The sequence below is a fragment of the Elephas maximus genome, chromosome 17, assembly GCF_024166365.1.
Source record: "Elephas maximus indicus isolate mEleMax1 chromosome 17, mEleMax1 primary haplotype, whole genome shotgun sequence".
NCBI lineage: Eukaryota > Metazoa > Chordata > Mammalia > Proboscidea > Elephantidae > Elephas > Elephas maximus.
Window position 1 is genome coordinate 34,353,272 of NC_064835.1, and position 25,636 is coordinate 34,378,907.

At 40.1% G+C, this 25,636-nt stretch overlaps 1 protein-coding gene across 5 annotated transcripts in view; it reads right to left on the reverse strand.

Annotated features, from left to right (window-relative positions):
• Positions 1 to 2,182: 2,182 nt before the first annotated feature.
• The window catches only part of ZBTB44 (zinc finger and BTB domain containing 44), an 85,812-nt gene continuing 62,358 nt past the window's right edge, over positions 2,183 to 25,636 (reverse strand). Inside the window, exons 2-5 of one of the 5 annotated variants that reach the window (XM_049856508.1) lie at positions 19,756 to 19,840; positions 17,226 to 17,389; positions 15,627 to 15,927; positions 2,183 to 14,185 (exon numbers count right to left, since the gene is read on the reverse strand). In XM_049856508.1, coding sequence (XP_049712465.1) covers positions 13,903 to 14,185; positions 15,627 to 15,927; positions 17,226 to 17,241 — 600 coding nt within the window. In that variant the 5' untranslated portion in view covers positions 17,242 to 17,389; positions 19,756 to 19,840 and the 3' untranslated portion in view covers positions 2,183 to 13,902. The remainder of the gene's footprint in view (positions 14,186 to 15,626; positions 15,928 to 17,225; positions 17,390 to 19,755; positions 19,841 to 25,636) is intronic. The other 4 variants (XM_049856506.1, XM_049856505.1, XM_049856504.1 and 1 more) reach the window with 4 other exon arrangements.

The following is a 25,636-nucleotide window of genomic DNA, read 5'->3' on the forward strand; positions in this document are numbered from 1 at the left end:
CAAGAAGGCAGGGAGCAGAGTGGAATGTTTTCCTAAAAACTGTCAGTATACAGTCCCTAAAAGATGAGTTCTGGGCTCTGAAAAGGGGAACATATTGTTACCACGTTCCCTGTCACCCTGGGTGAACCCTGCCTCAGACAGAGTCTGTGTTATACTCAGTCTTGGTCTCCCCAGGTACCTTCCAGTCTCCTCGGGATCAGTGGAGCCTCTTACATTTTGTACCTCCATCTTCATGGGCCTGCACTGTAATGACTCCTGGGAAGCAAAGACAAAACCCCCATGTCTACACTGAACACACCATACAAGTACTTCTTTCATACCCAAAAGGGAGCCCTGGTGGCACAGTGGCTTAAGAGCTTGACCACAACTGAAAGGTCGGCAGTCCGAACCCACCAGCTGTTCCTTGGAAACCCTATGGGGTGGTTTTACTCTATACTATAGGGTTGCTATGAGTCAGAATTGACTCCTTGGCAACAGGCTTGGTTTGCTTTTTGGTTTAGGGTGACCTCTTGGGATATGTGTGAGCCAGGGAGAATAAACTCAGGTGCTGAGTGTTGTGCTATGCTGACTGGCTTCAGACGAGGTATCTGGTTCCCATTGGAGACTGGGGGTTGCTGGGCAAATCTGAGCTGCTCGGTTTTTCCTTTGCTCTTGGCAATGCTCACCCACTCCTCCCCTACTCCAACCTGTACGTTGTGGTGGGGGAGAACCTGGAAAATCCACTGATGCACAGAGGAGCTGGAATAAACCAGCTCTTCGTGAAAGAATCCAGGTGCAAAGAGTATCAGCAAACCGGAGAAAAACCTTCTTCCACACCTGATGCCTGTGAACAAAGGCAAATAAGACAGGGGCTAGAACTTGGTTGGTTGTAGAATGGGCCCAGCTGCCCACAGCAAGGACAGTGGCAGGCTCAGTTGGGAGCATATTCACTTTCACAGAATGTGTCGAAGGTACCCCTCCTGTGTGGGCAGGGGGCTAGGGCTTTTGGTCCCATGTGCTTCAGGGGTGGAGGCTCAGGGCCCTACAGCCCAGTAGGGTCTGGCGGCAGTCCTGGGAGGTGGGCACTTGGAAGGGGGTGACAAATTTTGGCTACAGTAGCATTCCAATGACATAGGAGGATTGGGGCTCTTAGTGAAAGTGACATTTATGAGAGGCTGCCCCTTCCTCAGCTTCTCCATTGAAAGATGAGTGTGTGTGTGTGTGTGTGTGTGTTTTGGGACACTCAGTGTACAAGGCAAAGTCAACTCTTCCTCAAAGGTAATCTGTACAAGCTTCTTTTTAGGACAAAATGGAAATCTCTGGCATGTCTGACAGCCTACATTTACGCAGTAGGTGTCCCATCTACATACATAGGTGGCCACCGACCTCAGCCCTGGACAGAAATTGTGCACCAGTGCACCTGCACACGTTAGGCACTGGTGGACGAATCAGGGCTCGTTTCCAGCACGCGCACCTTTCCTCCATTTACATCTCTCTTCACAGAGATGTCCGTGAGGGCTACATCTCTTCAAGGGCACCTAAGAAAACTCTCCAGGGCACTCCTGCCCATCTCCTGACCTGTCAGGAAGTTCTTGGAGAAGAAAACCTGTCTGACACAAAAGCCACTTCATCTTTGCTGGTGAACAGAGAGTACCTGCCTGTGACGGCCTTGTGCGTGTGCGTGCCTGTCTGGGTTTTATGTATGTGGGACAACACATGTGGTCAGCTCCCTGGGAGGATGGGATACGTGTGGGTACCTATGCAGGCAAAGGTCTTCTTAATGGCGTTTTCAACTCTTCCAGAAGCCCAGCACTTGGGTATGGAGAATGAACTCAGCTGGTTTAAAAAAAGAACTAAAACTACAACTACTGCCAGTGCTGAGCCTCTATTTAGAGAACCTGCTCCTTGGGGGAACAGGCTTCCTCAGAGTCTGTCCAGGAAAAGACAGCGCCCACCTGGAAACATGAGTTTCCGTGAGTTCACTTTCCGACCTCTCCAGCTTGGCCTGTGGTGCTTCAGCGCCTCCACACAGAGGCCAAAACAGAACACATCTGGGCGGGGCAGGCCCCTTTGCCTGAGCACTCTTGCCTGTATTTCAGTGGCTTTCCTCCTCACCTCCTGATTGTTAGGTAAACATCTCTTTCTCCCCTTGGCCACCCTATCTAAAATTGTTCACGTGCCCACTCCTGGCTTTCCTGGTGGTGGTGGTCTCCTCAGCACTTGCTGCCATCTCACATAGTGTATTTCTCCTGCTTACTGTTGGTCACTCCCTCCCACCCTACACTGCCGAGAACACCATGAGAACACCACCTACGTGAGGGTAAGATGTTTGTCGTTCTGTTCACTGCTGTATTCGTGGCACAGTAGTCCCTCCCTGTTATTGAGGACAGTAGGAAAGACCATCAGGTAGGCGCCGACTGCAGGCAGCAGAGTCAGGAACTTCCAACCCAGCAAACATGGTTAACGGAAGCCAAGTTCTGCTAGAAAGGGCCACAGAGGAAAGCAGCAAATCTGAGTTTATTTTTTTTCTTAAGTGATGGAGAGAAGGAAGGAAAAGGGAACCTAAATAACTGCATTTGCAAGACTAGTCCTGGGTGAAAATCTCTCCCCTCAGCCTAACTCTGAGATCAACTCCAACTTGGCTCAGAACTTTTTTGTTCCATTCTCTGTAGAAATAGAATGCGTTCCCTCAAAAGCAAAGGCAGGGTGCTTAAGAAATGGCCGAGGTCAAATAAATAGCCTTGATAGAGCTTGGAATACAGCAAGTACTCTCACTGTTCAGATCACAAGCCCACCTGTCTCCAAAACCCCTTCCCAGCCCACTGCTCATTTCCGCCTTGATGTTACCAGTCCACATACCCCTCATCTCTAGCCCCGCTCCTTCTTTTGGGCTCTTTGTGAAGTACTGAAGTAACTGCTAACTGACCTCGGCTTAAGTCTGTGGGTGTCCCTGAGAATCTACTTTATGCTCCTTCTCAGTCTTTCTCGGGTAAACTCTGGATCATGTTGTCCCTCTGCCCGAAAATGTTCGCAGGGCCTACCAGTTCAAGTTCTTAAGGCCTTGCCTAATCTGGACCCACTCTCCTTGGTGAGATTTTTCCCACTCTTCCCTGTCAGGGATTCTGTAATGCGCATTCCTTGAACACTCCATCTCTTAGGCTCTGAGCTGTTTCCTGGAGAGGCCTCCCTCTCCTGCAATTCTGCCTACACGAATCCTGTAATTTTGTTCAGGGAAGGTCCGGCTCAGGTGGTACCTCCTCCATGTTGCCTTTCCTGAGCCTCTGGCCAGGTCTCTCTTTCACTCTTTGGTGTTCCTCTCATGGCTCAGTCATTTCTATCAGTTTTACTTCTATAGTTCTTTTTCTTCAGAGACCATAAGCTTCTTGAGGTCAGAGCTTTCATTCCCTCAACCAACCCTGGGGCTGGGGCCACTTTGGTACTTTGTACAGAGACAAATATGGCCTCTGTCCTAATGGAACTTACCCTAATGAGGTTTAGTCCAACTGATTTCAGCTAACTATCATGGTAATAATAGGGCATCCTAACCTTGGGCAGGAAAGCTCCCTGAAGAGGCCAATCTTTAAGCACAGACTTGATGGGTAAGTAAACTCTACGAAGACAAAAACGGCAGATACAGTGTTCTGTACGACAGCTGGGGGGGATTTGGGCCTGGCTGACAGCAGTTGTTCTGAGGATTGGATTTAGGTTAATATTCATTCACGGCTCCACACAGCCTTCTATTTCAGCCCTCATTTAAAGACGAGTACGATTCTGATAAATACGGTGAAGTAAGAGTCAACACAAACCATCAGTGTATACGATGAAAATAACACTAAGTGTTCCATCCTACGAGTTCTCTCATTAAGCATACCCTGGGCATTCTGGTAGGAGCCCTGGTGGCACAGTGGTTAAGCACTCAGCTGCTAACTGAAGGGTCAGCGGTTCGAACCCATTAGCCGCTCCGAGGGAGAAGAACATAGCAGTCTGCTTCTGTCAAGATTACAGCCTTGGAAACTCTATCAGGCAGTTCTACTCTGTCCTACAGGGTCGCTATGAGTCAGACCCAACTAGACAACCATGGGTTTGGTTTGGTTCCTTGGCGGTATTCTGGTAAACCGAGCTTGCAACCATTTCTGGGCAACATTCATTTATTTTGTTCAACAGGTTTTGAGATCTACTATGTGTCAGGTACTGTGCTAATGACAGGGGCACACAATAATGGGGTTCCTGACCCAAAGAATTCAGTCAGGCGAGGGACACACACTAGTAACAACACACAAGACTTAGAGTGATTATTATACCCTAGGTGCTATTCTAAGCACTTTACATAGATTTAATCCTCCCATCCGCCCCGTGAGGAAGATTTACCAGACAGTGCGAATGAGAAGCGCTTTGGCGGAGTAAACAAAATCTGCTAGGACAGTAAACAGGAAGAACTCTTGACTTCAAACTGGAGGTAGGTGAGGGGGTGGAGAGGGATGCAGACGGATTCCTAGGGGTAAAGCCTGACCTGTGTCTTCAAAGTCCACCCGTAAGGCAAAGCAGGCTGGGAAGACTATGCAAGGGAGATAGAGGCGGGAGATTCTCAGTAGAGCCATGACATGGCTAGAAAGGCTACTCTAGTAGCAACGTGGAGGATGGACTGGAAGGGGACCAGACTGGAGAGGGGGAATAGCAGTAAGGAATCTTGAATTCAGCTAGTAGCAGCAAGGATGGAGAAATGATGGAAAATGTTACCAACAGGGGTGAAAAAGACAGCTCAGTGGAGGTATTAACTAGATGAGAAGAGAAAAAAAAAAAAAAAAAATGGACCAATCCACATCTTACTCTCCTAAAGGATATGGCTTCTCTTCCAATTAATGTTTGTCCACACAGATACAGACTCTGCTAATCCAAGATATCTGATATGCCAGCCCTGAGGCTGCCTGGAGCTTTTACAGTGCATCTGAACATCTTGCTGTCATGGGAGAAAGGGCACCAACTGTGTGGATCACACATGTGTTGTCACTCTTCCTGCTAACTCCCTGGGTTTTTAAAGACCACACTGCAAAAAGTACTAGCATTTATAATAATGGAGAGGATTTTTCACTAATTTTATAAGTAGATTCATTTGCATTCAGTACAGAATTCTGCTCCGGGACAAAAGTTATCACATACTCAGATCCTCCCATGTTGTTGTTACCGGAAGCAGAGTCATCAACATCTTTACGACTAACCAGGCTTGAGAACCAATGCAGAAAACTCATTCCTACAATTTTCTCTTGAACCACTCTTGGTACTAAATGTCTTAGGCTAGGCTCTCTACAGAGGCAAAACCAGCGAAGCATAGGTGTATATAGATATATGAGAGAGAGAGAGAGGACTACAACACTGAAGACGGTGAGAAGCGGCGGCCAAGACATGGAGCGCCAGAAGAGACGGCATGGTGGGCTTTGGCCCACGGTGGGAGAAAGCTGAGTGCCTATGTGCAGGAGGCTTGCTGGAGGAGTAGGGTGCCTCCAGGCACTTGGCGGAGCCAAGTTTGCTTAGCCAGGGAGCTAGAGCTGAGCACCTTCCGGCCAAGACTTACTGGTGGAGTTAGGTGCTTCTGGGAGTAGGCTGCCTCTGGGCACTTATCAGCAGAGCTAAAAGAGCTTTCAAACACTTTCCTGACCAGGGCAGAGGCAGAGGGCCAGAGAGGTGTGCCATGGGTGGGAAGTGGCTGTCCTGATGGAAGAACTGTATTCCTGAGTGCTCTTGAATTGCAACCTGTTACTTCCCTAATAAACCCCATAACTGTGACTACTGTCTGAGTTCTGTGGGGCCATTGCAATGAATTATCAAACCCAGGTGAGAAGTAGAGAGTGCCATGGGAGGGACAGTTGGTGTCAGAATTGGTAAAAGGGTTGGAGGGAGGAGGCATGCCTGGCCTCTGCCTCACAGGAATCAGCCCTGGGCTGTTATCTTGATTCTCCTCCCCCCTTGTGAAGTTAGGTCAGACACCACCCCCATGTCATTTTTACATCCCCTTAAATTCTTAATATGCCTTATAGATTTTATTTTGTTAATTTCTTCAGTATTTAGGACAAACTTATTCCTGTTAAAAGAGAGAAAGTCCCAAACTATTACTCTGAACTCTCTTAGTTGAGGAGATATACTACTTTGGTTATTACTTTCAGTGTCAATCTCTGAAAGTATTTTTGGTACAACATTCATATCAAACCAAACTGTGGAATATAATTAAATTCTACATTCTGTTTTATATACTTGATCTGCAGCTGAGGGTACTGAGGAACCCAACACAGTTTGCTGACCTTCAATGGTTTTGGTAATACTGTCATTAAAAACACTCAACAAACACACTGAAAGACAATTTACCCTCTTTTCTGAACTTAATTCTAAAGTGATCTTGGTAGCTTGTAGTCAATGAAGTAATTTTCTTTGCCCGTTATTCCCACTCTATATACCAGTTATTGTCAAAATCCTCATCATGCTGAATCTGAAGTAAGAAAGCCCTTCCTTTCTGCCCTCACTGTCACGTTACCTATGCAAATGAGCCGTCTTTTCCCCTCAAGTACCCATTTTACTACTCACTGCTTCTGTCACTGAAATGGCCCCAACACGCCTCTACTCAAAGTATGACTTCAGAAAGAATCAGAGCAACTTCTATAGATGCAACCCGCCAACCAGGAAGCAGCTTTGCCCAGGAACCTGGCTCCACAGCTCTAGGATTTGGTGACTTTCTTTACTAGCCTCCTTACATCCCTTCCAATCTTGGGGGTTGGGTTTGTGAAACTCTGCACTTATAGTTCTTTTCTAACTTGTCCAGGAAGCTGACCTATGTTGAAGAGTGTAAAGCTCTCTATTTTACAGACACTCAATAAATGTTTATTTAAGTAATGAGTTACTGGGATGGCTTTTCTCAAACACTTGATCTCAACCAACACCAGTCTTCCTTCCAGCCAACAATAAGAACAGCAGGACATTTTACGCCATGAAGCATTAATAAGATCTTTTAATGAGGAAACAAAACAAAACAAAACCCCTTAGTCTCATGTTTCTATCCAAAGACACTCAAAACTAGTTTTTTTTTTTTCCCCACTGCCCATCCCCTTTCTAACTGCAACTTTACTTTTGACCATGTAATAAAGGCCAATTTTAAGATTTTTTTTGAAAAAAAGTTTAAACCTTTTTTAAAAAGATTAAACAACCAGGCTAGCAAAAAGGTACTCAATACATACTTTCCTTATATCAAACAGGCTAATAGTTCAGTACAATATAACTATACAGAATATATACAATACACACATGTTCACAAAGCAAACACTATAGGCTCAGAACAGATTTCAAAAAACATGATATTCACATTGATTACAGTAACTCTAAAAATGATTGTAACGTTGAAACGGCACTTAGTTTACAAAAAAGTCACCAAAAAATATATATATATATATATGTAGTCACCACTATGGTTCCTGTAAAATACTAATAGCCAGATACTTGTATATAAAATGTGAAGTTCTGACATTGTATACATTTCTAAGAAACAAACGACCAAAAGAACCAAAATCCAAAACCATTTTTGTTATTGTTGAAAGTCAAACATGCCAAGTAACTTAGCTATGGCCACTGTCACCAGATAAAGCCATACTTGAATGAGATGACAACTGGATACAAAGCTGATGGGTTGGGGACTGGCACAGTAAGTTGTACTGGTTCTAGGAGAGGGGTAGAAGACATGAAAACACCCATCTACATAATTTAATTCACATTCCCCACCCCATTACCCTCCTTCGAGGGTTTCACAAAATGCCAACGCCCAAAAAGATTCATGATGTCCTAACGGGCAGGGTAAGAAAGTTCCCCCAAACTTCCATGGTGCCAGGTTATAGGCAAAACATTAAAGCATGCATCAGCTAGACAGAGCAATCAGTCACTCATCTGAAGACTGGCATACAGTTTCCTCCTAGGCTGGCTGCACTAGAAAGCTCTTCGGTTTTTAAATGGAGCCAGATTTCTATGTTAGCCCTGTAAACCGCTGAGCTACTACAGCAGCAAATATGAAATCACAAAAGCAAAAGCACAATTTTATCTCAACATTCATGTCTGTTACATCAAAACAATTTTTTCCTTCTTATCTGTCTCCTAAAACCAAACATGAATTTATCACTGAATTACGGTCTGTGACCTCAATCTGACTTTCTCATTATCCTGCTCTGGAAAAAGACAATTACTAATCTTGGAAAGTTTAAATTCACTCTTAAAAATGGGAATATGGAAATTTTAATGTTAAAAAAAAAAAGTCTGTTCTAAAAGTATCTTTCACAAATATATATATATTTAAATATTAAAATAGGCTACCTAGGATTTTTATAAAATGGCTTTTGAAAAGACAGTAGAGGCACAGATAGCCAGATACTATCCTCCCAGTTGGTATAAGGTGCCACAGGGAGCCCTACAAAGAGGCAGGCAATCTCCGTCTGATGCAGCAGGAGGCACCAGTAACCACAGAAAAAGTAAACACATCGCTGGGAACTTGGATCAAAACCAAATTTTACTCTAATAGAGTCTGTTGATTTTTTAAAAAATACCTTGAAATATAAGCATTAGAAGCCACCACTTTGGACAAGGAAGAAAATGAATAGTTTATGATCCTACCTTCCAAACACCTGATGTCATTCACATCAGGGCCTGAAGGATGAAAAGCAGTGCAACTCTCAGAAACTGCATGGACTACTCTCAGTGTGAGAGCCTTTACGTAGCACAGGTCAGCTTGAGAATTAGACTGATAAATTTAAGAAACCGCTAGGGAAAACACTCATTACCTAATCATAAAAAAGTTTCTCTCTAGAAAACAGGTGTCTCCAGGAAGTGCATGAAAGGCTAGGTTTCCCACCTTGCAATGGGAACAGCTTCCACCACCACCAAGGGAAACAATGTGCCTTCAGAGGAGGGGATGGGGTCTCTCCCAAGGCAGGGAAGATTGTCCTTCCTCAGCAGCAGGCGACGTACTTTGGTAACCTGAACATTTGTTTACATGATGCTTTTAAACTTGAATAATAAAATTAGTATTTTAATTCAATAATTAAATCTGGATATGGCTAGATTGGCATTTGGGAAAACCAGGACAATTTAAGTCATGACACTGTATCCCACCCCCCTCTCCCCAAACTATCAAGCAGGTATCTTATCAATAAATAATCACAACTGAGCCCAGGACCTTAAGCTTAACCAGCAGAGTAAGTTGATTTAAAGGCAGGCAATGATCGAAGGATTTGATTTTATAAACAGGCACTTCGAACTGAAATAAAAATTCCGACAGTTAAAAAAAATTTTTTTCCTTCTCAACCAGTGGTCTGAACTCTTAAGTTCTTTGTAAACTATTAAGTACACAGGAACCATGGTATCAGTTGGAATTGGCCTGGATCCTATCTATAAACAGAGTTTACGTAAGTAGCATAAAAGTTTTAAGGCAGTCTCATTTGTAAGACACTGCCAAGCCGACATTCCAATAATATCACCTAGCATTTCTGGTGTGTTACCATTTGTAAAATTGTTACTCTTCTATCATAAAAAAGAAGAAAAAGTATATTAATGATGGTACTAGTGCTGAGAGTCTTCATTCACAATCTGATACAGGTTTAATTCCTTATAAATTTAATGATAATAGCTCAACATATTTAAAGTCTAAAATGAAATAGCCACAGAGTGAACGTTGCTTAGCTCAACCTGGAAACTGGTTCAATTCCAATTTATTGTTTAATCCAAACCATTACTGCTCCTGGCAAATTCATCCTGCTGAGGACATTCCAAATAAAAATATCCTATGTCATCACATTCCATGAAGCAAAAATGATATGAAAAGAGAAAAAAGGGTGTAGACAAAACAAGAAATAACTTAAAATTTGATGATTTTAGCTTAAAGGCTCTGGCGTATGCTTAGCTATAATAGTCCTCATAGATGTGTTTACATCAGAGGCTTTTCTAACTCTGTTCCACTGCTTCGAGAAAAACAAAATCTAGTTTCATACATTCTTCTCTCACTAGCTCTCAAAATTTAATTATAAACATTTTGTCAATAATTTACAGTAAAAATCCCATTTATTATTTATTATTTTTTTGCAACGCTGGGTCTGTTTCTTCCAAATGCCAATTTTACTAGGCCCCTCTCCCTCCCATTAATAACACTATCTAGAAAATTATTTCTTCTTCCTCAGTTGGGTGTATATTTCAGAGTTACAACTTCACATCTGTAACTGAGTGGAAAGAAAAGTGCCACACAAAAAAGTTTCCAATTATCTTGTTCATTAATTTCTCAAATTTCAAACTCCTTTCAGTTAAAATGTTAAACACTTGGGACTGTTCGCTCAGAAAATAAGTATCACTTCTGTGTGGTGTACTAGTAGAGAATGGACACTGTATTATTATTTTTCAGGGACTAAAAAGCTACAAGAGATGAAGACACATCTGAGAATCTTCAGAATGAGGGCCAATAAAAATAGACAACTGGCCAATGTTTAGATTAAGATAAGTGAGGGAATAAAATAATGAGAGAAAAGACTAAAAGATTTAACTGAGTTTCCAGAAGCGCCCAGCTCCCAGGGGATCTGGCTCGGTAGTTAAGATGTAACTGAGTTGCCAGCATAAGAACATAGGGAGTGCTGACTAGTCCATTCCATTTGGTAAAATAATTTTAACAAAATGAAGTTTTTTTGCTTGTTTTAAATACCAAAGGGCACATGTCATAACATGGAACCAAATTACTGTAAAACCAGCACGGTTGGCTCAATGAGATCATTTAAATATTTTAGTACTGAACTGATAACTTTAAAAGCTAGCAATATATAACTAATTACTTGAAATAAAAAATAAGAAAATTACTGGAAATTCAAATTATGAAAAATTCATCTGAATATTATTTGTGGGTGATAACCTCCATCTGCATCCATTTATAGAAAACTCAAAATGTAAAAAACAAACAAAAAACCCCCCCAAAACCTATTAATCCCTTTGTTTCCACACTAGACAGTTAGTAGAACACACCTTTAAAAATGCAAACGGCAACGGCAGAAGCTGCATCCAGCCTCAGGGATAACATCTCTATTCATTTCTAAAGTATATCACACTTATTTGATAGATAAAAACTGAAAATAAAAGCTTTTCTTATACAAAATGCTTAATTTTAAAAAGGCAATTTCTCCTGCATCCTAAAATTCAAGCCCTTTAAATATCACAAAGTTACCCTCTTAGGCCTTAAGAAAGACAGCTATGCTTAAATATTCTAAAGTGAAATATTTTAACATTTTGTTACACCAATAATCTCTGCTGGTTGGGGATTTCACCTCTTTGGAAAGTCTCCTTATGTTCTGGTAAGAATTACACATCCAGGCTGCGCTCTCTTAGACGAATTTTAAATCAATCTAATTAAATACTATCTCCAATTATCCCCTTATGCTTAGTTTCATAAAACAGACCCACAAGTCAAGTACCTTAAAAGCACACCCCACCAAAAATGCAGAACCTCACTGAAAAAGCAAAAAAAAAAAAGGCCTTTGTGTCATTTTGTTAATACTAGTTAGTTAATTCCTTGTACTGATAAGACCAGGCAGTAGACAACAAACCAGGTATCCATTTTCACAGTATATTCAAATTCGCCATACAACTTGGAAATCTGTGCAATGAGAATCTATAATTTCCATTTGGGAAAAAACAGCCAGTCTTGGTAATCCTTCACTCTGAGAACACAGGCAGAAGGCCTTAAAGCTGCCCCAACTGTGCAGGGCTCTCATAGGGCAGAGCACTCGGGATAAGGGATGTACACAACCCCAAATGATACTTACATTCGGATTTTTTTTTTAAACCCTATTTTCTTCCCTTTTTTTATTTTATTTTTTTTTAATAACTCTTGGAACTTAGAACAATTCTTGGTCAAAATTTTACCTATTCTCTGTCTTGGCAATGAAAGATTTAAAAACTAACTTTAGGATTTATCTACTGGTAGGCATAACAATTTTCAAAGGACAGGATATTAAAAATAAAAATTCCTGCCTTTTCCAGTTGAGACATCGCAATACTACGGTAAGTATCACAGTCTGCTGCAGAGAGTAATTCAACCCTATTAGTTAAGAAGCGTAAATAACGGAAGCCGACTGGTAGCCTGTATATGAGCCCATCAAAACCTTGATTTCCCTGAAGTGTTAACATGTAATACACCTGTGTTTGGAAGCAAAGGGGGAAACAACAGGTTCAGGAGTAAGGTAAGGAGCTGGAAACAAGTTAAGGACAGCAGGATATGGGAAGAGACAGAATCTTAGCCTAAAAAGATTTTGATGAGTTTACCATACTTTCCCTTCCATTAATTTTGTGGGGGAAAAATATTAAATATAGAATTAGCCAATTAAAAAAATGAAACAAATCACATTATAATTTTTAAAAATATATTTTATTATTAAGGTCTAGCACCTGAACAAAATTTAGATCTCGGGTTTTGACTAAGGGATTATATTTGTTTCTAATCCAATCAGGTGCTTTCATCATTATTTAACTTTGGGTATATACACAGAAAAAAAGTTACTCAAAAAGTTCATTATTCATGGACTTGAGAATATTCAGGACCAAGTTAGTGATGCTTAATGGCATCAAGTGAAAAATACACTCCAGTCAAGAGCATCATATAAATATCAACTATAAACCAGGAAGCTGCACTCTTTGGCAGCAAGGTTTTTAGTTTTTCTTTAATCGTAACAATTCTCACTCTTTTTTTTCCCCCAATAGACTTATGAATCATAGTAATTGTATAGCTTTTCTTTATCTTTTACATTATTGCTTACATTGTATGAGTAAGTATAAGAACTGTCTCTAATAAACCTGGCAATGCCTAAAAATATTTTTGAGCAAGGACAATGTATCACTGTCGTATGGGCTTTTTGTAAACGATCTTGGTTGGGTTAAGAATGTTGCCCTAATTAACAGAAAATTATTTTGTCCAAAAGAGCACAATAAAAACATCCCCCACAATATATAAACCTATATATAAAATATAGACTATCTCCAATACTTTTCTTTTATATAGTAGCACATCAGAATATGCAAGACAAAGCATCGTTGATAGGGCAAGAGGAAAACTGATCTGCGCAATTAATAATTAGCCAGGCATTATGACTCAAAGACCACGTAAATGTCAATGTTAGTCAGAAAAACAGCACTAAAAGGAGTTCCTGTGAAGCTGGGACTGACACACTTCCCGCTGCACGTCCCCATGCCTGCTCTCTGTGTGCACAGCTGGCTATTCTCCATCACGGTTCCTTGCCTTCTCTCATAGAAGAACCATTATCTGGAGGGGTGAGTGGTACTACTGTAAAGGTACCAGGAATGTCTATCCCAATACCGATTTCTTACCATGGAAAATTATAATAATGACAAAGCTTTAAAAAGAGTAGGTTGGATTTCAGAAGTATTTACCCTAATAATTTCTAAGAAAGCGATACCATAAATACTTCCAAAAACAACAGGCTCAACGAAATATTGTACAATGTCCTTGAGTGTGGGAGTCAACATCTACTCAGGCCATTTGCCAAGGTCTGTTTAGTGATTTGTTTGTGGTATACCCTTTCCTCTCAGGAAGGTCAATAATCATCTGACTGCTTCTTTATCTAATCTCTGTTATTAGCCCCCTTTTTACAATGGAAGAAGAAACTGGCATATATTTTAAGTGTTGGTTCTCCTTAAGTCTCCTAGTTTCTATTATGTTTCAACATCATATTATTGTGTATTTAAAGAAGTAATCTCTCAGTCATAAAGAATAAAACATCTTAGTTGTAAGACTTCCAAAGTAAAAAGAAAAATTCTTTCCCAAACGCTTCTTTGTTCAAAAAGTTAATTTTAAAGGTACAAGACCAAGCACAGGCACTTTCCAAAAATAAAAAATGAAGCCAAACCACAAAATCACTCAATAGTTATAGAAGACAGCTCTGATTTTGGGGGGTCATCTCTGGTTGCCTCAGCACAGGCACTGCTCTTTGGCTGCTCTGGCATGTCGTCCTCCTTTTCCGCCAGCCCACCAAGAGACCCCAAGGGAAAAGTGCTCTCGCAATTCTGGGTGGAGGAGACCTGCGAAATGACAGGCATTTGAACAGAGGAGTTGCTTTCAAAACTGTGTTCTCCAAGATCATACTGAACAAGGGTCTCTTCTTGCTCCTGGTTTAAGTAGTCCGGTACTAGGAAATCACTAGGTAAGAGGCAAAGGATGAAACACAAAGTTAATTTTCAAAACACCAATAGATAAGGTACAGTAAAAAGACGTGATTTTACAAACAAGATTAGGATTCTTCATTTCACCAATCCGTGAATGAAGATTTTTTAATGAAGGTTACAACTTAGGAACCTTGACCTTGTAAACTTTGGCAAATAGGAACCAAAGCTATCCATCTAAAGTGTATCCACTCTCCCTACCACCAACAGGTAAGACTAGTTACCACTTTCCGCGTCACCCAGGACACCTGAACCGCTTTACCTATTCTATGTAGATGAGTTTCTGTATACATAAAGCAGCTGCAGTTAGCATCCTCACCCAAGCAAAGACCATTTTCATAATTTACGCTTAGTTTTTCTTGGATAACTCACTAGATAAACCTAGTTTTGTATTACTTCCTAAATATAAACTAGGTAAGAAGATAAGTCCTTGTGCATAAATGAAGTATGAAATGTAAAAATGACTTACGTGTACCCTTTTAGATTCAGTATATAAAAATATCTTTGAGTCAGAATTTGACAATGAATGCCGTGAGGATGGTATTACACATTTAGTCCTCAAAAAAGTATTACTTAAAAAAAAAAGTAATACTTTACTGTTTCCCACAGGAAATGTGGACAGTAAAACACACCATAAATTTAAAAATAGTGGTGAGAGTTGAGATCAGAAATGATTTTTAATTTCTTCTTTGTCTTTTTCTGTTTTCTAAACTTTCTCTAAGTTTCAAGCTGCCTCATCTGTAAAGTGACATGTTCAATACTAACAGTAGTTAGTGGCAGAGCTCAAGCTAGAATCCAGGTCTCTATAAATCAGAAAAATAACCCTATTATAAACTATTAACATTAAAAGCATATAACTCTAAACTGAGAGAAAAAAGGAGACTTCATTTGATCTAGAACAATCATATCCATTATAGCTGCTGTTGAAGTTTCTCCTTCATATTCTTATTGCTAAATGCCTTTTCCTTTATATAGAATTAAAAAAAAATGAGAACTGGTCAAGAATTTTTTTAACATCCAAAGAGTCTGAAGTAATTCAATATCCATCCCTAAGCATCTATTACCTGACATGATAACTTTTCCAATAAAATTTATTTAAAATTCACTACAGAGATACTTTAACCTTATATTATCTAAAAAAATTTTTTTAAAAATATGTATCAAGAGGTTAAGTTGTCTAGTTCTGTAGGAAAGAGTTTTAATACCAACTATAAAAATATTTATAATTTTATATACTCAGAAGATTCAGCAAAATTTTATCAGATCAGAAGATCAGAGTATGGACAGTGGGAATTTAAAATGCATGTGATTAATTAGCTGGCAACCTGAGAGAAAACACAGCAGGCTGCCAGACCCAAAGGCAGGAAAAGAGAGTTAAGAAAGCATTTTCCTGGTCAGGTTTTTGTTGTGCACCTCACCTGCTCTGGAAGTAGTTTGCTAGCTCTGACGCTTCATGGTTCAGACTCCTCAGGTGCACGATTAAATTTCCAGAGTTGGTGAACATGGCGCCACATGTTTTGCACTCGTAAATCCGAGGCTTGCGGATAATGTGCCGGGAAACCCTCATGTGGTGTTTGTATTCCCCGAAGGAAGTGAAAGTGGCACTACATATCTGGCACCGGAAACAGCGTTTACCTTCATGCTTCAGGCGATGCATCTTTAGCGAGTAAGCCCTGGTGAACTTTTTCCCACAGCGGTCACACTGAAATGGTTTAATTCCTAAAAAATAAAGATAACCAAAATACTACATGAGAACAAAATAAAGTACAAGGTCAGAAACCTAACAAATTTCTGAAAATTTCAGGATAAATTTTCTAACAAATTTTGTAGCAACAGATAAGTCGAATAGACAAAAATTACCTGTAAAAAGAAAAGGTCATGTATGTTTGAGCTGATTTTTGAATACTCTTCTAAGTCATCTATTTCAGACTTTAAAACATTTTAACCACAGTATTTAAACAGGACCCCAATCTCCATGTAACAGCATTTATTATTTTATTTCATTAAAGTGGTGAGGTTTATACTGAAAAGATGTTAAAATCATCAGTGTCTACTCTCCATTCCCTTTCTCAGAGAGAAACAAGAAAAAAAAAAGAAAGGGAAAATTTTCACATCTCTGAACACAATGATCATGATAGACCCATCATCTGACACACTGGCTTTTTTAGTACTTAATGTAATACGATTGTAAGGATGGCGCAGGACTGGGCAGTGTTTAGTTCTGTTGTGCACAGGGTCGCTATGAGTCGGAACTGACTGGACGGCACCTAACAACAACAACAATGTAATACTGGTAGGAAAAATATATAGAAATTAGTAAGTCAATTATAAAGTGATGTTAATGGTCTCCAATTCATTATCACAGTTCTAACAAAAAAATACCCTTCAAAACAAAAGCTGCAATTTAACTTTAAAAAGTCATAGGGAATTAGTGTTAGAACAAGGATGACTGGACCCATCTCCCAAAGAGGAATACACAACTTAGAATTGTGTTGAATTTAAGTCTCAAATCTGTTTTACCTATCATTTATTTAAAATCTCTCTTATACTAAAAAAAACTCACTAAAATCAGAGCACAGAGAAATTTAGGATTACAGAATTAACCCACTATTAAATTCTTAAAGACTTATTTGGAAATGATTTCAAAGTTCCAGAAACACTAAACAGCCGCACACACGTCCCTTTTAACCACGTGCTTTACCGTCTGTCTTCGTGCTTCTCTCTCATGTACATTCACACACCTAGTACATCCAATATCATATTTACTTACATCTTACACGAACACATACACACACACACCTCTATTAGGTTTTGATCAGAAAATTATGTGGCAGACGTATTAAGCAAATAACTTTCAGATACCGCACCATTTCAGTAACAGACTTAGCTCATCTGTTCTCACTTGACTGTCCAGAGATTTTTTAAAAATCAAAGTACCCATTTTCTATTTTAACTGGATTTCAAAATAAAATGTCTCAGAGAGCTCATCTATGCAATGACAGGCAGGGTGACATTACCTGAGTGGATGAGCATGTGCTGTTTTAGGTTCTGAATGCGGGTGAATCGCACCCCACAAGTTGGACACTGAAAAGGCCTATCTGGACCGTTTGGACTTGGTCGCTCTGTACTGCTGGTGGAAGGAGCAATGTAGAGTTGGTAGGGATACTGAACATTTTCCAATCTAAAAAAACAAACCAAAGAAGGCAACCAGGCTCTGACTTTAAAGCTGAACAAACATTTCTGTAGGTCAACTTTAGATAAGAAAAGGAAAACTGATTTAAAGCCTTGTTGAAACAGTTTAACTGTTAGGTAAGTTTCACTTAAAACATGACAAGCAATGTTATAGTCCAAAACGTCCAGCATCTTAGGTTCAACAGGCTCTGCAGTGTTACATCAGCATGTTAGACATAAGACCACAGAATGTATCGAATGGTTTTACCTTAGAGAGCCTTAGACAACCTCTCTGATCCTTACTTTCCTGCTTTAATTTAGGTCTTCATCAATACAAGCCTGAATTAGTGACTCCTTCTAGCACCACACATCATGGATTTCCTTCACATGGTATCAAGTGATTCTCTGATTAAGTCATATAAAAAAAGCTGCTTAAAATCCTGCAACAGCTCACCTTTATCTTCAGAAGAGAGTTTAAACCCCTTTGCAATGCATACAAGAGTTCTCTTGATTTGGGCTATTTACCTTTCCAGCCTCATTCCTGTTAAGCTTCCAAATGGATCCTATTCCAAGTCCTTCCTCCCAAGTGCCATAATTTGTCTATACTGTGCTGTTGTACCTTTAACTTCCTCTACTTGCCTACCTTCTTTACCTACATAGTGCCTACTCATTTTCTGAAATATAAGTCTCACCTCCTGCAGGAAGTGACTCAGGCAGGTACTTTCCTATGCAGAGCAACAGAACCCTCCGGTTTACTGTTCACTTGTCTATCTTCCACCTCTCTTCCTTCCCCAAAACAGTGTGAGCTCCTTGAGGGCAAGGACTATTCACTTCATCTCTATAGTCCCATCACTTAAAGTAGCATCCAGTACAGATGATTTAATCAATGTTTGAAATTAAGGAAATCCAGGCACGTTTCTGCTTTACCATGGTCAGCTAATCACGAACAATAAACTTTGAGTCCTTTGAAGCCTTTGGTTTTCAATAAATACAGTTTTTAGGTATGTCTTGGGTTCTCTATGTGGAGTTGTTCAATCATTTACTGGAGTTTATATTCAGCGGTGGGAAACATGATAATCAAGATAATTATTAAAGCCGAGAATTAAAATAGGGTGCTGCAATAGTGACTGGGTGCTGCTTTGTACTGGTGGTCAGGAAAGGCTGAGAAGCTGATACTTAGAGCTGTGATCTGAAAGTCAAGAAGGAGCCAACAATGTGAAGATTAGGGGGAAAGCAGCACAAATGCCCCCAGAAGGAACAAATCTAGAACGTACCACAACTGGAAGGTCAACGTGGCTAGACTGTTATATGCAAGAGGGAGAATGGCTGGAAGGGCATCAAGAGAAGTCATATCATAAGGAGGCTTTTAAAAGGCATATGAAGGAAATGTATTGAAGAATTTAAGCATCCACTACTTAGAACAGTGACATACTCTGACTGTATCAGAAACAGCATCATCATCATTTTGGCTGCTGTGTGGGGAACAGATTGCAGTAGAGGAAGAATGAAATCAGAGGTCAGTTTCGAGGCTCTTCCGATAGTCAAGACAAAAAAAGGTGGTGACGTGGACTAGGGCGGTTGTAGCAGAGATGGAGGGAAAGTGGGGAGGTTAGGGATATGCTCTGGAGGGAGAGCCAGCAGTCCTTGCTGAAGGATTAAATATGGGAAGGCAGAACGAGGAGCGCTGAGGGAAAGAAGGATCAAGAATAATTCCCAGAAATGTTGCTTGAGAAATTGGGTGGATAACGATGCTGTTTACTGAAATGGGAAAGACTGGAAGAGCAAGATTTGGAAGGAGAGTCAGAAATCAAGAGTTCTGTTTTGGCCATGTTAAGTGTGAAAAGCCCCTTGTATACCTATGTGGAAATATCAAGCAGGGGGTGCTAGTGCTGGAGATGATGACTGGTATTCCCAAGTGTGGGTATACAGATCACAGGTCACCAAAGATTTTCTGTAGCAGGATGGATAGTAACTATTTTTGGTTTTGCGGGTCATACAGTCTCTGTTGCAACCACTGAACTCTGCCAAAGTAGTGCAAAAGCACTCACAGGTAATACACAAACAAATGTGTGTGGCTGTGTTCCAATAAAACTATTTACAAATAGAGGTGGTAGGCTGGGATTGGTCTGTGGTTTGTAGTCTGCTGACCCGATAGAGACACTACTCAAAGCCATACGATTCAGAAGTTTTGGAAATGCCAAAAAAACTTCTATAGGCAGTCTAATTTATAATGTAATACTACCTAATTACGTTGAAAAATATACTTTCGTGAGGTTCCAACAGACAAAAGTCTTATATAATTCCCAGATAAAAGCCTGAATTTAAAGTTGTAAGCACAACTCTGACAAGAATATGATATACTATGTTAGTACTGACCGATCATCATCATCCGCATGGGCATTAGTGCTAGAAGTGCTCTGAAGTGTAGGCAGCCCCTCGGTGACACCTTCATCTACTGAACCTGTAAATCAAACAAAGAGGACAGTTGTCAATACTTTGGTGTATATAAAGGCCAAGGAATTAACTGCAAAATGCATCTCCACGCCTCTAACACATCCTATCTATCCAATGCATATATCCCGAATTTATTAACCAAAAGTAATAATGTTGTGTTTTAGTCATCTAGAGCTGCCGAAACAGAAATACCACAAGTGGATGGTTTTAACAAAGAGAAGTTTATTTTCTCAAAGTAAAGTAGGCTAAAACTTCAAATTCAGGGTGTCAGCTCCAGGGGAAGGCTTTCTTTCTGCTGTCTCTGGAGGAAGGTCTTTCTTGTCAATCTTCCCCTGGACTAGGGGCTTCTCTGTGCAGGAATCCCAGGTCTAAAAGACGCACTCTGCTCCAGGTGCTTCTTTCTTGGTGGTATGAGGTCCCCAACTCTCTGCTTCCTTCCCTTTCCTTGTATCTCTTGAGAGATAAAAGGTGGTGCAGGCCACACCCCAGGGAAACTCCCTTTACCTTGGATCAGGGAGGTGACCTGAGTGTGGGTAGTGTTACAATCCCACCCTAGTCCTCTTAACGTAAAATTACAAACACAAAATGGAGGACAACCACACAATAATGGGAACCGTGGCCTAACCAAGCTGATACACACATTTTTCGGGGGAGATAATTCAATCCCTGACAGTTGTGTAGTGTTTTAGTCTTCTACTTTGTGATTTACAAAGATTCTTACATTGCTACTTAAATTCTTTTTTTCAGAAAACGAGCAGAGCAATTACAAACTGTACAAAAATTCATATAAAATTAAATAATATAGCAACTTTTTAAGGTATCAATATTTATTTTTAACCTTATTTTATTGTGAAATATACAACTTTTACGTAGTTTGTGTTATAAAGCAAATACCTGTGCAACCTCCCCACAAGTCAAGAAAGACAACATTGCCAGCATCCTAGACAGCTCCACTTTCCCTTTCCTGATCACGAGCCCCTCCCTTCCTCTAAGAGATAACTATCACCCTGTCTTTTATGGTTATCATTTCTTCAAAAATAGCTTTACCTCAAATACATGTACGCATAAGCCAGGGCATGATGTTTGTGGGACACAGCCAAGCACTGTCTAGGGCTGCTGTGATGATAAACGCACAACTGAGTAGCTGTGAATGAAGAGACCACTTGGTCATTAATCCTAATATACCACCTGGCCCTTTAAAGTTTGCTGACCCCTGCCAAAAAAACAGTCTACTGGCATCTGGTTCTAAACTTTAATCAAGTCATACTGCATGTTTTCTTGTGCCTTGCTTCAACACTGTGGACTCCTCCATGTCGTTACAGGGAGCTGAAGTCTGTTCATTTCACTGTTGTATAACAGTCACAATCTACCCATTTTACTCTAGATGGACATCTAAGCTGTTTTCAGTTTCAGGCTACTATGAACAATGCCGCTGTATATATTCTTGTACAAGTAACTTAACGCTCATCTGCACACTGTTCCCACATTATACACTTAGGAGTGGAGCTGCCAGGTCACAGGATATGCAATTCTTCAACTTTACTAGAAAATACTTTTTTCAAAAGTGACGGTACTATATCCTCTTTTGTGAAATGCCTGTTCCAAGTCTTTTGCTATTCGGTTGTCTGCCCTTTCATTTTAAGAGTTCTTTTCATATTCATGTGATAAACATATCTTTCACCCTATTTTATGGTTTGATAACCACAAGTTTTAAAATTTAATTGAAGTTTCGAATCATTTCCACTATGGATACTAATTTTTGGTCTTGTTTTTAAAACCTTTCCATATTCTACATTATCTGATGGAAGATTTATATTTTGCCTTTTACATTTAGGCCTTTTCTTTAATCCATCTGGAAATGACTCTGTAACCCAGCAGACCCATTTATTGAAATGTCTGTCTTTTCTCCTCTCCTCTGCCGTGTCACCTGTGTCATGCATCAAGTGAACATGAACGTACACGTCTGTTGCCAGGCTCTCAGTTCCTTCTGTTGGTCAGTCTGCCCTTACATTAGGGCCAGTCTTCAGTTACTACAGCTTTATAATAAGTCCTGATATCAGGTAGGCCAAGTCCTCCCATCTTGTTCATTTGCCTCATGAGCATCTCGGCTACTCTTGGTCCTCTGCATTTCCGTACACATTTCAGAATCACCTTGTTGAATGTAAGTGGTAACAATCATTCAATTTCCCTTCTATTGGTTTGGAAATTATACAACATGTTCCTATTCTTTTTTATTGGTTACCTTAGAAATTATAACGCACACAGTTATCAAAGTTGAAAGTTAACGAAAACCTTTACTGCCTCCTCGATAATATAAGGACCTTAGAACATTTTAACTTCATTTCCCCCCGACACCCATCCTGCAACTCAGAAATTATTGCTGTCTGGTATTTTACTTCTTTTGTTGTGATTAAGCTCCACTAGGCATTACTCCTTTATACAAGCAACATCCATTTACATTTACCTCTTTCTTTGCTCTTCATTCCTTCTTGTGATATTAGACTTTCACCTGTGCTCACTTCTGCTGTACGTCCACCCTTAAGGATTTCCTCTAGCAATGATTTGCTGATGATGAATTGTTTTTGTCCGTCTAGGAATAGCTTTTACCTTCTTGAAGGATATTTTCACTGTGTGTAGAAATCTATATTGGCAGTTTTTTTCCCCCAAACACACTGAGGATAGCATTCCGCTGTTATTAAAAAAGTCAGATACTCCTTTGAAGGTAATCTGCCATTTCTCTCTGGTTGCTTTTAAGTTTTTGTTTTTTTAAATTTTCTTCACGATGTGTCTAGATTCGTGTTTCTTTGCTGGTCTCTGTGAACTGGTGCCTTCATCACTTCTGCAAAATCCTCGTTCCCTTTTCTCCTTCTAGGACTTCCATAAAACTGAAGTTGGGTTTCTGACTGTATCTTCCACAACTCTTATTCTCTTCTCCACTGTAATCTCTACCAGTGTGTCTTCCTCTCGCCAACATTCAGGTAATTTCTTATTTATCTTCTGATTCACCAGTTGTCTCTTAAGTCCAATCTGCTGTCAAAATGTTCACTGAGTTTTTAAAATTTTGGTTACTTTATTTTTTATTTCTAGAGTTTTTTTTTTTCCCTCAAATCTATGTGACTTTTTACAGTTTCCTGTTCTCTGCAATTATTGTTCAAACTTGTTTACTTCTTTAAACACAGTAATTGTATATGTTTTGTATCTGTGTCTGAAAACTACTGCCAATTGGTTTCTGCTACCTGTTGTCTTTATTCACTTGGCTTTGTTTCCCTGTATGCTCTGGTTATTTCTGACAATGGTTATTGCCCTTATATTTGTAGGCGAAGTGCTGAGATTAGGATGAATATATACTCTTCTGGAGATTTTTGTTTGCTTTTATTAGGTTCCTGGAAGAGCACCACCGGACAGGGACCACCCTAAACCACATTTATGTTTGAGATTCCTTAGCCTACCCACCAAGGTATAAACAGGATGGTCATCTACAGAGGGCTGGTCTGGGGCTACCACCTCTCATGGATGTGTTTTTCCCCTTTCCTCTTTTATTCTTCTGGTCTGCCTGCACTGCCAAGGCAGCTTTTTTCTACAGTCCCCTGAAATCTGGAGGAAGGGGTGCAGGTTTAGCTCTGGTGCACCCTGACCCTGGCAGCATAGCCTTTCAGAACTTAATGTATGGTGCAACTTCTCTAAGCCTTCATAACTCTGACACGCCCTGGGCATTGACTGCATTCCCTTCACTCTTTGAGTTGATGAGCCAAAGTCCAAGCTGTATTTTGGCAAATGTCCTAAAGGCAAAAAGCTGGTTTTAATTCTCTGATAAGCTACTTACCTCTCTGGGTTCAGGCAGTCTCCTCAAATTTAACCTAGCAGCTCCTACCATCTTTTCAGCATTTTAAATATTTTTAAGGTGATTTTCTTTTTTTTTTTTGTTTAATCTAGAATTTTTGCAGGGTTTAACAGGAGGATAGATCCAAACCATCTAGCTTATTCTCATCAGGTAGTGAACTTTGCCAATTAAGCTGTGCTGCACCAAATGAATAAATCTGAGCCTCTAAAATCTAGTCCATTTAACAGCACACAAACTTTTGGTTATAGTATTTTAAAGAAAGTTAAAATGTACTAACTATAACTGTAAAACAGTCTGTACAACACCATGTATAACACATTTAATAAATATCAGCTGTTGACAGACACACAGGATGGAATTTCCTCCTGTTGAAAACTTATAGAATTAAACACTTGTTTTCTCCTTTGGAACACTTAAATTAGCTGACATTAGGAAACAAGCAAAATTTCCACAAACGAATCCAGTCTTTTTCAAGGCATAACCCATTGCGGTCGAGTCAATTCCGACTGACAGCGACCCTACAGGACAGAGTAGAACTCCCCCATAGAATTTCCAAGGAGCGCCTGGTGGATTCAAACTGCCAACCTTTTGGTTAGCAGCTGTAGCTCTTTACCACTATGCCACCAGGGTTTCCTTTTCATGGCATGCAACTTATTTAATAATTTGTGCTGAAAAATTTGCAACAGGGTTACACTTTGCCTTGACTTCTTAAATAAAGAATACTAAATATAAGTTATTTTTTGTTTCTTGGTGACTCACAGCAATCATCAAGGACACCAGTTATTATACCAACCAACACCAAACCCATTGGGGTCAAGTCGGTTTTGACTCGTATTGACCTACAGGACAGAGGAGAACCGCCCCATAGGGTTTCCAAGGCTGTACATTTTTACTGAAGCAGACTGCCACGTTTTTCTCCCGCAGAGTGGCTGGTGGGCTCGACCTACTGACCTTTTGGTTAGCAGAGGAGCTCTTTCACCACTGAGCCATCAGGGCTCCTTTATTATGCTATGTTCTAATATACTAATGTACTTAGAAGCTTCTGAAAGCAGAACTACATGTACTTCCAATCATCTCCAACCACACCCCTTTCTTCCTAGCCCCGCTATCCCATCCCTACCGGTGTGTTTAGCATTTCTGTCCATGTCTTTTCTAACTATCAAAGGACACTCATACCTTTCCCCTCTGCCTACACATCTAACCTATCCCTGATCCTTCTGATTTGTTTTTACAACAGATGTGCAATGGGAACCAGAAAACGCCGTTTTGTTTAAGAGGTAACTGCTCCCTTGTCAATATCGTTTCATTCTCACTTTTTTTCTTTTGAAAAGAAAAGGAAAGAAACACTAACAATTTCATCTGTCCTAGCATAAAAACTAGAAAAATCCTAGTATTTGGACTTGGTCACCATGGACACAAAAACCTACTTTGTAATGTATTCTCAACTTCTCATCCAGAGTGCAGACAACATTAAAGCTTATCGGCAAAAGCTTGCAAAAGAGGCCTGGAGGTGCGATTAGGGCAGGCCAGGAAGATTCACCTCACTGACATCTGCATCTCACAATCAGGCAGGCCAAGGTCCCACTCCTAGGAGGTATGGTAGAAATAAAAAACATTGGGTTTTGCATTGATTCCAGTATTGTCAAGAGTTTGCTTAATAACATCATCAAAGAGAAATGAAGTCCCGATACATGCTACAACATAGATACACCTTGAAAAGATTATGCTAAGTGAAATAAGTCAGTCACAAAGGAGCAAATACTGTATGATCCCACTTACATACGAAATTTCTAGAACAGGCAAAGGTATAGAGACCAAAGTTTACAGGGGCAGGAAGGAAGGGGGAAGGGAGAGTCATTGTTTAGGGGGCACTGAGGTTCTGTTAATGATGATAAAAAAATGTGCAAATGGATAGTAGAGATGTTTACATCACATGATGAAAGTAATTGTCACTGAACTATA